General features: G+C 46.1%; 1 protein-coding gene across 2 annotated transcripts in view; it reads left to right on the top strand.

Moving 5' to 3' along the window:
* The window catches only part of RAD51AP1 (RAD51 associated protein 1), a 31,435-nt gene extending 19,314 nt beyond the window's left edge, over positions 1-12,121 (top strand). For both annotated transcript variants that reach the window (XM_040345845.1, XM_040345844.1), the window contains exons 9-10: positions 2,589-2,732; positions 10,016-12,121. In XM_040345845.1, the coding sequence (XP_040201779.1) occupies positions 2,589-2,732; positions 10,016-10,146 (275 nt within the window). In that variant the 3' untranslated portion in view covers positions 10,147-12,121. The remainder of the gene's footprint in view (positions 1-2,588; positions 2,733-10,015) is intronic.
* Positions 12,122-15,112: the final 2,991 nt, after the last annotated feature.

The raw sequence follows: 15,112 nt of genomic DNA, 5'->3' as shown, positions 1-15,112 counted from the left end.
TTACGCCGGGGAAAAAAATTCAAAAGCGACGCGGGATCGACGGGCATACTTTAAAATGGTGGAGTAATTTTACACCATGTTAATAGCAGCCCTAACTTTGCGACGTGAAACTAAGACTTGCGCCGACATAACGACGGGAAAAACCTTTGTGGATCGCTGGAATACGATGCGAACTCCACCCAGCGGCGGCCGAGGTACTGCATCATAAGATCCGACGGTGTAAGTCAATTACACCTGTCGGATCTAAGGGCTATCAATGCGTAACTGATTCTATGAATCAGTCGCATAGATACTCTGAGAGATACGACGGCGTTTCAGAGAAACGCCGTCGTATCTCTTCTGTGAATCTGTCCCTATGTTCTTATAAAGGCCTATGTAAAGCAGATTGAATTCACGTGCATTATACTCGCATGTGATGTTGGCTTAAGACACTTTTAAGCCTCATGCACACTGGACATTATAACAATGATAGTAGTGTTCGCTGTAGAAAGGAAGTTTTAAGCAGTTTTGCAGTAACATTATTTTAGCTTTTATTTTTTTTTAGTAAAACTATACTCCCACAAAAGCTTTTGGCTCAAAAACGCTGTTAAGCGCTGAATAGCTGTGTTTTTAAGCTTTTATCAGAGTTAGAATGTTCTTACAGCTGAAAAACTCCACTTAAAACCCACTAGTTCTGGGGGGGGTGTTCCAGCCAGAAAACGCCCCTGCCAAAAAAACGCTGATAACCGTATTGAACACCTAGGATAACATGCTGGGGAATATACTGTCTGCAGGAAAAAAAAAAACACCTGAAGCCAAACACAGCAGCTGTAAAAACGTCCAGTGTGCATGAGGCCTTAAAGGGGTTGTAAAGGTTTTTTTTTTTTTTTTTTCTAAATAGGTTCCTTTAAGCTAGTGCATTGTTGGTTCACTTACCTTTTCCTTCGATTTTCCTTCTAAATGTTTTTTTTTCCCTTTGTCTGAATTTCTCACTTCCTGTTCCTCCTCGGTAAGCTGTTCTGGCTGACTAACCACCACTCGGATGATGGGGGCAAGCTTACTGAGGAGGAACAGTAAGTGAGAAATTCAGACAAAGAAAAAAAAATTAGAAGGGAAATCGAAGGAAAAGGTAAGTGAACCAACAATGCACTAGCTTAAAGGAGCCTATTTAGAAGAAAAAAATAACTTTTCAACCACTTAAGGACCCCTTCACGCTGATTTACGTCGGGGTCGCGACCCGGTCCGAAGCTCCGTGACCACAGCCGCGGGACTCGCGGACCCGATCGTCGCTGGAGTCCCGCGTTCGGTCCCCAGAGCTTCCCCGTTCTTCACTGTGGTGGCGTGATCGATCGTGTGTTCCCTTATATAGGGAATCACAATCGATGAAGTCACACCTACAGCCGCACCCCCCTACAGTTAGAAACAGACATGAGGTCACACATAACCCCATCAGCGCCCCCTTGTGGTTAACTCCCAAACTGCAATTGTCATTTTCACAGTAAACAATGCATTTTAAAGGCATTTTTTGCTGTGAAAATGACAATGGTCCCAAAAATTGTCCGAAGTGTCCGCCATAATGTCGCAGTCACGAAAAAAATCGCTGATCGCCACCATTGGTAGTAAAAAATTTTTTTTTATTAAAAATGCAATAAAAAACTATCCCCTATTTTATAAACGCTATAAATTTTGCGCAAACCAATCGAAAAAATAGGTAGAAGAATACGTATCGGCCTAAACTGAGGAAAAACATTTTTTATATATATTTTTGGGGTATATTTATTATAGCTAAAAGTAAAAAATATTGAATTTTTTTCAAAATTGTCGCTCTATTTTTGTTTATAGCGCAAAAAATAAAAACCACAGAGGTGATCAAATACCACCAAAAGAAAGCTCTATTTGTGGGAAAAAAAGGACGCCAATTTTGTTTGGGAGCCACGTCGCACGACCACGCAATTGTCAGTTAAAGCGACGCAGTGACGAATCGCAAAACTGGCCAGGTCCTTTAGCTGCCTAAAGGTCCTGCTCTTAAGTGGTTAAGATAATTTTAAGATAATTGAAGGGGTTGTTCATACCCTGTGCAGAGACGTCGTTTTTTCTGCATGGGTTCTGCAAGGGCCCTCCCTGTTCACATCAAACACTGGTATCGCATGCAGATTTTTTATTTATTTTTTCTGCGCAGGAATCTGCAACATCTATGCTGTTTTCCGTGTGCAAAGACCTCCTAAGCTACATCAACCTTCAAGCAGACACAGACCCTAAATGTAATGGGGTTGATTTGTAAAGGCAAATAGGCTGTTTGCAAGAGAGTTTTCCCCAGAGCTTAGTGAATATGGTGAAGTTTTTTGTTTAGCAAAGAATACCCAATCATGTGCAAGAAAATGTTAAAAAAAATGATTTTTGCTGGCACATGATTGATGGAAGTTGGCAGAGCTTCACCTCATTCACTTAGCTTTGGGGCCAATTCCCTTGCAACATGCAACGTCTCTTGAAAATTGAACAGCATATTTGCTTTTAATAAATCAACCCCAATGTCTGTAGAATAATCATATGTGTGTTTTATATATGTAAGTAACCATATCTTTTTTTATTTTCAACCACCTTCTACACAGCAAATCCATCTCCTGCCCCTGTGTCCATTAGAATAAAGCCAATGCCAGCCAAACCTACAGCGGCCTCATCTTCAGGGCTCCAAAATCCAGCTGGACACAGCAGCCCTTCTGTGGGAATGAAAAAACCAGCATGGAGTCCTCCAGGTAAACACTGATTTATTAAAAATAATTACAATACCATGCTCCTTCTGAAAATGCTAGTTTCTGGACTGTCATGGTAATCCAATGGCTTCAGTATTATCACTTGTATACTTGTCATTGCCTTGGACCTATATACAGATCAGGAGTTTTGACTTTTTATTGTACATGCTTACCAAGTGTGTCTTGGACATTGTGACACAAACTCCTAGATGTCTTCTACAGATCCTAGTGCTGCCCATGGCATTAGGCACAGTTCACTTCAGGCGGTAATGAACACGGAAGTCGGTGCACAGTTTGTAACAGGAATATAGTATCTTATTTTTTTCACATTAAGAAAAAATAACAAGAATCTGACTCCGTCCTCATCATCAGTCAGTCAATCATTTTAAAGAAATATTGCTTCTTTAAAAGTCTTGGATGTGACCCTATGGGACATTGAAATGATGAGAGAGGGAGGACGGAGGGCATTATCTGACGTTGCGTGGGAGGGGGGCCGGGGGATGTGGGTCATGCACAACCCTTCTTTGGCTCGCTGATCGATCCCCCTTCCGGGTGTGCCCCCTCGGTGCTGAGTGGGGCCCCCCGGAAGGGATTCTTATGGGATATGTGCTCCTTAAGTTTATGTTACTGTTTGTTACCCAAATGCTGTTGTATGTTATATATGTTTTAAGATAGATTGCATTGCCATACTTATGTTATCTTATTTACGTTGGCCGGGGGGGGGTTGGATAGGGTCGGGGGCTCGCAACGCTGGCTCTGTCCAACCACCTACCCACATAGGCCTGCGCTCGATCCCCGGACTAGGTCTGGTGAGCGCTCTAGCTAGTTAAGCTAATTTAGATCTCTCTCCTAGCCACACTCTCTGGTGTCGGCTTCCTACTACGCTCTGTACCTTTTCTATTTTTCTTGTCTCTCTACCCTATACCTCTCCCATCCCCGGACTCATCCGGGACACTTCCCAATCCCTCATCTTACCTCTACCCAACACTCCCAACCCCCCCTTTTTTACCCAAACCGCCCCCCCCCCCCGCCCACGAGCATGGACGCACTGACAATTGTCTCATTGAACGCGAAGGGCCTAAATACCCCCGAAAAACGCAGGATGCTACTACACGAAGTGCGCAGCCTGAGAGCGGACGTGGTAATGCTGCAGGAGACGCACTTCAGGGAAGACAAGCTTCCAATCCTAAAAAATAGATATTATCCAACGGTCTACCACTCCTCATACTCCGAGGCAAAATCTCGGGGTGTCTCTATTCTGATAGCAGCCGGGGTACCTTGGACGCTAGACGACATACAGAGAGACACGGGGGGACGCTTCCTATTCCTAAAAGGACGGATAGGGTCGACGGGGGTTACCCTGGCGAGCTTTTACGCTCCAAATGACAACCAAGACACCTTTCTGACGAAACACCTAGACCGACTGACGAGATTTACCACTGGGCAGTTGATAGTGGGGGGCGATTTTAACGTTCCATTATCTCCCTTAGAAGACACCTCCTCAGGGACATCCTCCACCTCGGGGAAGATGCGCGGACGGATACAGGCGGCACTTCACGCATGCCAACTGGTGGACACATGGCGTCTATTTCACCCGGGAGAGAAGGATTTTACCTTCTTCTCCAGGCCCCACCAGGTATACTCCAGGATCGACTATTTCCTGGTCCAACACAGGAACCTGATGGCGGTTAAAGAGGCTAAGATAGGCTCGATAACTTGGTCAGACCATGCCCCGATAATATTAGTATATGCCCTGACGGACATGGAGACGGAGAGAAGACACCCATGGAGACTAAACGAATCCCTACTGCAGGATCCCGAAATACTGGCAGACGTGGTTAAAGAACTGGGACATTATTTTTCCGCCAACACTGTCCCAGACAGTAGTCCGGAGGTGGTCTGGGAAGCCCATAAGGCGGTCGTCCGCGGCATTTTTATTAAACATGGGGCCAGACGGAAAAGACTCAGGACAGAACAACTAACGGCATTAATGACTTAACTAGCATCCTTAGAGGCGCAACACAAACAGACACCGACGAAACAATTGGGTCTGGAACTGGACACAGTACGGCGACAGGTGACGGACGTCCTTACATACAAGGCCAAGGCGGCCATCCAGATCTGTAGACGTAAGGTCTATGAATCGGGGGACAAATGTGGGAAGATGTTAGCCCGTTCACTGCGGACACAAAATAGCGCAGCATATATACCCCACATTGTCACCAATAGTGGGCAAAGGGTGTCGATACCACAAAAGATCGCTAGAGAATTTAGAGACTTCTATGACACATTTATACAATATACCTTCAGCGACTTTGAACCCCGACGGAGACCCTTCTCGGGACTATTTGGCCACTTCAACCATGCCAACGCTGCCCGCCGAAGTTAGGGAGGTACTAGAGGAACCCATTACCCTACAGGAGTTTCACACTGCCCTAGGCAACACCAAACCAGGCAAGGCTCCGGGTCCTGACGGCCTGACAGTGGCGTATTACAAAGCACTGCTCCCTACCCTGGGCACACGTCTGGTTGAGTTGTTTAATGGTCTGGGTCTGGGAGGGAGGCTACATGTGTCCACCCTACAAGTGCAGATAGCCGTTATCCCTAAAGAGGGAAAAGACCCCAGCCAGTGCGGTAGCTACCGCCCTATCTCGCTCCTTAATGTGGACCTTAAACTCCTTACCAAAATTGTGGCAACTAGAATCCAACAACACCTGACGAGCCTTATCCACCTTGACCAAGTGGGGTTTGTCCCTACTAGGGAAGCTAGGGACAACACTGTCAAAGTCCTCAACCTATTACACGCGGTAAACACTTCAAAGACGCCATGTGTCTTGGTGAGTACGGACGCCGAAAAGGCGTTCGATCGTGTTAACTGGCGATTCATGTTTGACACACTAAGACACATCGGCTTGGGACATAGAATGATGAATTGGATTTCGGCGACGTACACAGAACCGACGGCGCGGGTCAGGGCCAACGGAGTGGTGTCAGAGACCTTTCAGATTAGGAACGGAACAAGACAAGGGTGTCCCCTGTCGCCACTATTATTTGCGCTGACTCTCGAACCATTTCTGAGACATGTGAGACTGAACACGGACATATCGGGGGTCAAGGTGGGGGAGGGAGAATATAAAGTGTCTGCCTACGCGGACGACCTGATGTTCACACTGACGGACCCCGAGGTGTCCCTACCGAGCCTGATGAGAGAGTTTGAGATTTATGGGAGGCTGTCCAATATGAAAATCAACATGGGAAAGTCGGTAGCATTGGGGGTGGGAATCCCGAACCCCCGCCTAGATCGACTACGCCAAGGCTTCAGCCTACAGTGGACAGATACAGCCATAAGTTACCTGGGAACCCGTATCCCCCCGTCACTCTCCCAACTTTTTAAACTCAACTTCCCGCCACTGCTTAAAACCACCCAGAAATTGCTAGACCAATGGACAACCGGCCTGCACTCCTGGTTCGGGAGGTGCGGAATACTTAAGATGTCCATTCTACCTAAATTCACGTACCTTCTTCAAGCCCTACCTATACGCATACCGGCGGAATATTTCAGACAGGTGCAATCCATGTTTAAAAACTTTCTGTGGGCGGGGAAACACCCCAGGATTCACAAAACAGTGCTGTCCCTTCCCAAGGCATATGGTGGATTAGCCATGCCCAATGTCCGCACGTACTACCATGCGGCACATCTAAACAGGCTAGTGGACTGGTGTCGACACGGGAACACAAAATTATGGCCCCACATAGAGCAAGCTCAGAGTGACATTCCCCTGCGGAGGGCCCCGTGGTGCGCTGCGGGGCTGCCCAAATCCCTACGTTCTCACCCGCTGATAGGTACCACGACCAGTACCTGCGCCAAAATGCTCACTCAAATGGGTTCACCGCCGGAGAACTCGCCCCTACGACCAGTTCTGGGTAACCCGAATTTTGAACCGGGGCTACGTGACGGAAGATTCCGAGCACTGAGAGATTTGGGTGTAAGTCAGGTTTCCCATTTTAGCATAGCAGGCCGTTGGAGGACACCCGCAGAGTTGATGGATCAGGGAGGGGGATTTCAGCTGGACTTTATGAGGGCAAACCAGCTGAACCACTTCCTACATACCATGAATCCCCCACATACAGGGTCTCAACTTCTCACACCATTAGAGGAGATATGCTCGGAGACGGGCACATTGCCACATGCGCTATCCATCTTACACAACATACTGGTAGCACCGCAGGAGGGGTATCAACTCCCCTGTATCACGAAATGGGAACAGGAGCTCCATTGCACGTTTTCGGCTAAGATGAGACAACAGATTTTGACCTTCACACACAAATCCTCTATTTGTACCAAAATACAGGAAACAAACTACAAAATCCTGACTAGGTGGTATCGCACCCCGGTTCTACTTCACAAACTCTTTAGGTCCACCTCAGAGGCATGCTGGCGCTGTCAAGGAGACGTGGGTACATTGACCCATATTTTCTGGTCATGCCCACTACTGAAGCCCTTCTGGGCGGAGGTTAGGAGGATATCACAGAAGTTCACTGAACGCCAGATCCCAGACGAACCAGCATACCTACTGCTACACGCTAACACATATCCTACACGCGTATACAAGAAATCGGTTATCAGACACCTTTTAGACGCCGCCAAAGCGTGCATCCCCGCTTGCTGGAAATCTCCACACCCACCGACGGTAGCAATGTGGCTCCGGAGGGTAGATGACATCAATAGAATGGAGGATCTTATCCTCACGGACCGTGATAGGCAGGAGTCATATAAAAAGACTTGGCAGTTATGGAATGTGTTCACCTACTCAGATGAAGGACAAGCACTTAGGGGACAGACCTAGACTTTTCGACACATCTCTCCCCCTCCCCAGGGAGGAGTTAACTTTGATTCTCAGAGGAGCAATGGCAGGCCGGACGGCTGACTTGATCCATGCTCGCGGGCAATCCCCACCCCACCCTCTCCTCTCTCTCTTCTCTTTTTCTTCCTCCTTTCCATGACGCTGTCGGGACCCTAACTCCCGAGGCGACAACCTTTCTCCAACCCTCAGATGGGTGACGGGGGGAGATACTCCCTACCGTTTCACTCTCTCTCCTTGTTCTCTACTTCCTTGATATCGGAAAAAAGAGGGCGTGTCCACGGATCCATGACTACACACCGCACTCCGCTAGTGGACGTTCTATTAGTGGCAGGATCATCAAGAAGAGAGGTGGGAAGCTCGATGTCACGAACATGGAGCTGACGGACCACGGACTTTGTTACACCCACTACTCTGCTGCACTTAACTAGATTAGACTTGAATGTGTGAAGATATTACTGTTTTATATGCTTTCGATGTGATCCATGTGGACGCGCTCTTTGTTGTGAGTAAATAAAGAATTTTGAAAAAAAAAAGTCTTGGATGTAAGGCTGATAGGTAGGTGGCTTCAGCAGTCTTGGCACATGGCCAGGCAAGAGTCATGACAAAGGGAGCAGAGAGGACAATTGCCGCAGACTCCTAGCCTCTATGGCGTGTTTACGTACAGTATTCTTTGCCACAACTATACTGTGTTAGGCCCCGTACACACGACCGAACATGTCTGCTGAAACTGGTCCACAGACCAGTTTCCGCGGACATGTTCGGTCGTCTGTACGTCCGACCAGACAATTTTCCGGCGGATCGGACAGGTTTCCAGAGGACAAATGTTTCTTAGCATGCTAAGAAACATGTCCGCTGGAAGCCTGTCCGTCGGACATGTTCGGTCATCTGTACAGACTCACCGGACATGTCCACTTGGCCGAAAGCCCTCACATGCGTCGAAGTGATTCGACGCATGCGTGGAAGCATTGACCTTCCAGGGCCGCGCACGTCGCCGCGTCATCGGCGCGGCCACGTCACCGCGTATCCTGTACGCGGGGATTTTGGTTTGATGGTGTGTACAACCATCAGACCAAAATCCGGCAGCGGACATGTCCGATAAAAACGGTCCAGCGGACCGTTTTCATCGGACAGTCAGTCCGTGTGTACGAGGCCTTAGATTCACATACAAGGGTTTTTGTAAGTGGATAATAATCTGCAATTATTGTCAGCTCTGAAAGGTTTTACCCCTTTCATGATCAGGCCATGTTTTGCTATTTAGCTCTGCGCTACTTTAACTGGTAATTGTGCGGTCATGCAATGTTGTACCCAAACAAAATTGATATCATTTTTTTCACACAAATAGAACATTCTTTTGTTGGTATTTGATCACCTCTGGGTTTTATATTTTTTGAAACATAAACAACAAAAAACTGAATAAAAAAAGAAAAAAAATGTTTTACGTTCTGCTATAAAACCTATCCAATTGAAACTTTATTTTTAATTTTTTTTTTTTAAATCAAATTTCTTCATAAATTTTGCCCAAAATGTATTCTGCTTGTCACTGTTATAGCGAAAGTTATAGCATCTACAAACTGGTACACACTTTGGAATTTATTTTATTTTTTACAGTATACTAGCAATGGTGGATATTGGCGACTTATAATGGAGCTGTGGGAAGCAGGGAAGAGAAACCGAGATCATGCCCTCTGTACAAAGCTCTGTGTTTATTGTCTCTGGGCTGTGATTGCACACAGCTGATCAACAGGTCCCGACCATGAATCATTGGCGGGGACTTGCTGACAGACTCCCGTTGTGAATAAGGATGAGCTCCAGCGTGTTCGCATGGTACACGTGCAGAGCCCGCCAGGAAGTCTCCACGGCGCTCCGCTAATCACAGCTAGGGAGACATTTCCCGATCTCTGCAGCCGAGCATCGGGACAATGTCTCCCTGGCTGTGATTAGAGAAGCGCCGTGCAGACTTCCTGGCGGGCTCTGCACGTGTACAATGCGAACACGCTGGAGCTCATCCTTAGTTGTGAACAATCACGGCGTGTGTCGGCAGGGATGTCTGTGCCCTAAACCCAGAAGCGGGCAGCAATGTACAGGTACATCCGCAAGAGCTGCATCATGTGGGTCTGCCTGCCTTTTGTGGTTTTGTTTTTTTTCTGCCTACTGTTCAATAAGGCAGACTGACGTATTTTCTTTCTTAAAGGGTGTCTCATCAGTATTGTCCATTTTATTTATTACTTCTCCTACATTGCACTTTTTTTTTACAACCAGCAGTATTTATATTCTTTCATTTGGTTTGTTCTATTGTTATTCAGAGTTTGTGTTGATTGTTATTTTTGTTGTCCCCTAATTCTAAATAACTGCTGTGTGTCCATAGTTGCATAGTTTTGTTTGCACTGTCACAGTATTTTCATATTGTCCTTTTGCCACCAGCTTCTTTGGGAACTGCACGGAGCCCGCTGATTGGAGGAGACACTGTGCGGTCTCCTAACCAAGGACTTCGCCTTGGACTGTCAAGATTTGCACGAATCAAGCCATTACATCCAGCTAATGTCCATCACTGAATTTCTTTTCGGTGAATCATCTGAAGAGTGAACAAGAATTGCCACTCCGTAGGAACTGAAAGACCCCAGATTCCATAAACTGGCATACCCACAAAATATAAATTGACTTCAGCACAACAGCTAGGGAACTACAACTAGCAGGAATGCCTGGGCTGACTGGTATTTAAAGTCTTGCTGAAGTTTTAAAAAATTGCTTGGCCTTGTGGGATTCATCAGAACTAAAACCATGCAGAGACGTGAATGCTAAAGTCAATCCTTTGGCTCATTATCAAATTTTCAGAACTGTTTAATCTTACCGTTTTGCTTTTAAATGTAAAAACGTTGAAGTTTTAAGGTGACAGAAGAAAGTAACTTTTTTCTACTTTCTAACAGACCATCTAATTTTTTACTGAAGAGTTGAGGGGTGTGTAAGGGATGAGCACTGATTTGAAATAAGACATACAGAGTTGAATTGGTTTTAGGGAGAGGTGCTGCCAAAGACACTTATTTTAAAGTGTTTCTAAAGCTAAAAAAATGTTTTTACCTTAAAATGGTTGTTAAGTCTGAAGGTTTTTTACCTTTATGCATTCTGTGTATGGAGGTAAAAAACGTACACACTTTTGTGTGCAGCAGCCCCCCCTAACCTCACCTGAGCCCCAATACAGCCTCGGCTCTCTGGGGACTCTCCTTCCTCATTGGCTGAGACAGCAGTGGGAGCCAATGAGGAGAGATGGGGCGGGGCAAAAGCCACGGCTCTGTGTGTGTGAATTGACACACAGACCAGTGGCTTGGGAGCGAGCTGACTCAGGTTCCCTCGAAGCAAGCTGCTAGCTATGGGGGCAGGAGAGAGAGGCCAGGAGTGTCGGTGGGGCACCCGAGAAGAGCAGATATCGGGGCTACCCTCTGCAAAACCGCTGCACAGAGTGGGTAAGTATGACATGTTTGTTATTTTAAAAAATGCCTTTTAATATCACTTTAATTCATTCGCTGCATTAGGTTAAACATTTTTTGGACTTAATGTGCCCCCCCCCTCTGAATACTTGCCTGACTTCTGGATCGATACAGCACTGTGCCCAGCCACAGTCTACTCTCCTCTCTCCCTCCTCACACATGGACTGACGGGCAGTAGTGGGAGCAATTGGCTTCTGCTACTGTCAGTCAAATCAGTGAGGAGGGAGCGGCACGTGTGTCAGTAGATGCACACAGCCTGGCTCAGGAGCAAACCCACAGGTGTACCCACATAGGAGATGCCCCTAGAAGAGGAGGAGCCTAGTCTGCTGGTGGGCAACTTCAGAAAAGGAACTTTGGGGTCACTCTGTGCAATACAATTGCACAAAGCAGGGAAGTATAACATAACATGTTTAAAAAAAAAAAGACTTTACAATCGCTTTAACTGCATATTTATCTATGAAAACACACCTGTTAATACACATTCACCAGACTTCACAGATTATGGCTGTAAATCGCTAAATGGCCTTCCTCTATGGGCACAGTAGAACTTAAAGTGAACCTCTATGTTAGGAATTTTAGATTTTCATGAATGGGGAAAAAACACACGGGGGGGTTGTCCTCGCCGACTCTTCTTTCTGCAGATATTGCCTTGTTCACATCTTCTTTCTTTCACTGACCCATAACAAATTGACAGATCAAGAATACTTCCATTCTGGATCAGCACAATTGGCAGGCAGTCAGCATTTTCAGATGTACAGGTGTACTTTTAGGCCCTTTTCACACTTTTATGACTTGTCCCATGATTTGGAACTGCAAAGTAGCATGACGAGTCATTCTTCATTATTTCCAATGACAACTAATCATATTGGTACGACTTCAAGTCATGCCTACTTCAAAGTAGTCCCTGACCACTTTGGTCCAACTTTGATGCGAGTTACACAGGCATTCCCTAAAATCGCATCAAAACCGTGGCCGCAAAATCGTGTTAAAATCTTTGGACTTTGAAGTCGCGATAGTGTGAAAGGGGCCTTAAAGCGGAGGTCCAGTAGCTGGATTCAGCTACTACAGATCCCCTGTGTAGTTCTAGCCAATTTAGGTGACTGCTGACAGATGGTGAAATTTCTTGCTACAAGAGATTAAGGCCCCTTTCACATGTGCAGGACCGTATGTCCGCATTTTCATCCATCCGTTGCGGATGAAAACGGGACATACACTGGTCCCTATGTGATTGCGGGTGTCAGCCGATGACCATCCGCTGACACCCGTAATCACCCGCCTCCGCAAAGATCCGATTTTTCGGACGGAAGAAAATCCGATTTTTCTTCCGTCTATGGGATCGGGTGAACGCGGACATACGGTCCGTGTTCATCCGATCCCCCCCCCCCCCATAGGGGAGAGCGGAGGAAAGACAGGGCGGTCCCTGCACAGTGTGCGGGGACCGCCCTGTCAGTCGACGGCTCAGCTGGGATTTTACGAAGTATCCCCGCTGAGCTTGACGGACACACGGAGGCGGATCATTACTGACCCGCCCGTGTGAAAGGGCCCTAATGTAGTCCTAGGGTTACTGTATGTGTCCGAGGAGCCCAAGTGTTTCTATGATCTATTATATTTGCTGCATCTATTTTATACACTTCTCTAGAGCAAATACATTGTATACAATTTGTACGATGGCAATGAAATGTTAAAATGTGTATATAGCCAAACTGAATAAACTGTAATATTTTTTCCTAAGGTGTTATGTGTACTAAATTATTCTATAGAAAGATGTTTAGGACAGTGTCTCCCTGCTGTGAATTAAACAAAGCCTTTTGTTATTATTATTATGCAAAGCCTGGGAGCCCCTGAGTAATTCAATGACCACATGTAATTCTGTTATAAGCCGGCTATACTCGGAGGGGTCTCTCAACCCTAAAAAGATTTCAATTGGCTGGATTCACGTAGATGAGCCTAACGTTAGGCAGGCGTAGCGTATCACATATACGCTACGCCGCCGTAAGTTAGAGAGGCAAGTGCTGTATTCACAAAGCACTTGCGTCCTAAGTTACGGCGGCGTAGCGTAAATGTGCCGGCCTAAGCGCGCCTAATTCAAATTGTGAAGAGGTGGGCGTGTTTTATGCTAATGAATCGTATCTCAATTTGAGAATACACTTAAATATACGACGGCGCAGATTCAGAGTTACGACGGCGTATCTACTGATACGCCGGCGTAACTCTTCCTGAATTTGGCTATATGTCTCTAATATTTTTAGGAGTATGTTGCTTTGGACAACAGCAATTGTCACTAGACTTGTCATAGCTCCTCTCGTGTGTTATATTGTTAGAGATTGTGCCCCCAGCTGTATTCTGCTCTGTCCCCCGTTCATGTAAAGACAATCTCTTTTTTTTCTTTTCTTTTTTTGGATAGAGTAGGAAAGTATAAGAACCTTTTTGTCAAGTTTGTATTGCAGTCTGTCTCTCCCACTGGAGAGATTCACTCTTCTGCTTGTCCTTGTGACCATTGTTACCAGGACTGAAAATGATAGGAAATCCAAAAGTTCAGAGCAATTGGTGAGGGAAAATTTTCTTTCTTTTTCATACATCATGGAACACAGAGTCAGGCTAATATTCATTACCTGAAGGGTTATACTTCATCATCAGGTGAATTGACACTGGTAGACCAAAAGTCTTTAGAGCAGGCATGTCCAAAGTCCGGCCCGGGGGCCAAATGCAGCCCCCCTGTTGATTTAATATGGCCCCCTGGGCCACAAAACATATATACTGTAATTATTGGCACTGCTTTGGAGGGGGCAGGACGAGCGCCGTCCGATTACATGAAGAGAATCTCCTCAGCAACGCCTCTATTGGAAGTCCCATCTCCTGGGATGCCATTGGACGACTGTTCTGTCTATCATAGGAGGCGGGACTTTGTATTAACCACTTCCCGACGGCCGTACGACTATATACGGCCGCCGGGTGGCTCTACTTCTCTGGGAGGCCGTGTTTTTACGGCCGCCCCTTTTCGCGTTCCCCGCGCGCGCTCCCGAGCGCGCAGCGGGGAACTGCTGTGCTGGCCGTGTCCCTTGGACACAGCCAGTCACAGATCGCCGTGAACGGCCAATCAGAGCGGCCGTTTCCTAGGCGATCTGTGCGGCCAATGAGAGATGATCTCATATGTTTACATATGAGATCATCTCTCATTCCCGGCTCTCGCAGACAGCGGTGCTGTCGGGGGAGAGAGGAGACGGATCTGTGTCTCTTGTACATAGAGACACAGATCGGTCACCCCCCCAGTCACCCCCCCTCCCCCACAGTTAGAACACTAATTAGGATACACATTTAACCCCTTCCTCACCCCCTAGTGTTAACCCCTTCCCTGCCAGTCACATTTATACAGTAATTAGTGCATATTTATAGCACTGATTGCAGTATAAATGTGAATGGCGCCAAAAATGTGTCAAAAGTGTCCGATGTGTCCGCCATAACGTTGCAGTCCCAATAAAAATCGCAGATCGCCGCCATTTCTAGTAAAAAAAAAATGTATACAGTAATTAGTGCATATTTATAGCACTGATTGCAGTATAAATGTGAATGGCGCCAAAAACATGTCAAAAGTGTCCGATGTGTCCGCCATAACGTCGCAGTCCCAATAAAAATCGCAGATCGCCGCCATTTCTAGTAAAAAATAATAATAATAATTCTGTCCCTTATTTTGTAGGCGCTATAACTTTTGCGCAAACCAGTCGCTTATTGCGATTTTTTTTTTACTAAAAATATGTAGAATACGTATCGGCCTAGACTGAGGATAAAAAAAAAACGTAAAAAAAAAAAATTGAGCTATTTATTATAGCAACAAGTAAAAATATATATTTTTTTTTCAAAATTGTCGCTCTATTTTTGTTTATAGCGCAAAAAATAAAAACCGCAGAGGTGATCAAATACCACCAAAAGAAAGCTCTATTTGTGGGGAAAAAAGGACGTTAATTTTGTTTTCGAGCCACGTCGCACGACCGCGCAATTGTCAGTTAAAGCGACGCAGTGCCGAATCGCAAAAAGTCCT

Source organism: Rana temporaria, chromosome 3, assembly GCF_905171775.1.
Source record: "Rana temporaria chromosome 3, aRanTem1.1, whole genome shotgun sequence".
NCBI classification, from domain to species: Eukaryota; Metazoa; Chordata; class Amphibia; order Anura; family Ranidae; genus Rana; species Rana temporaria.
The sequence above is the reverse complement of the archived record's forward strand: the minus strand, read 5'-3'. Positions and strand labels throughout refer to the sequence as shown.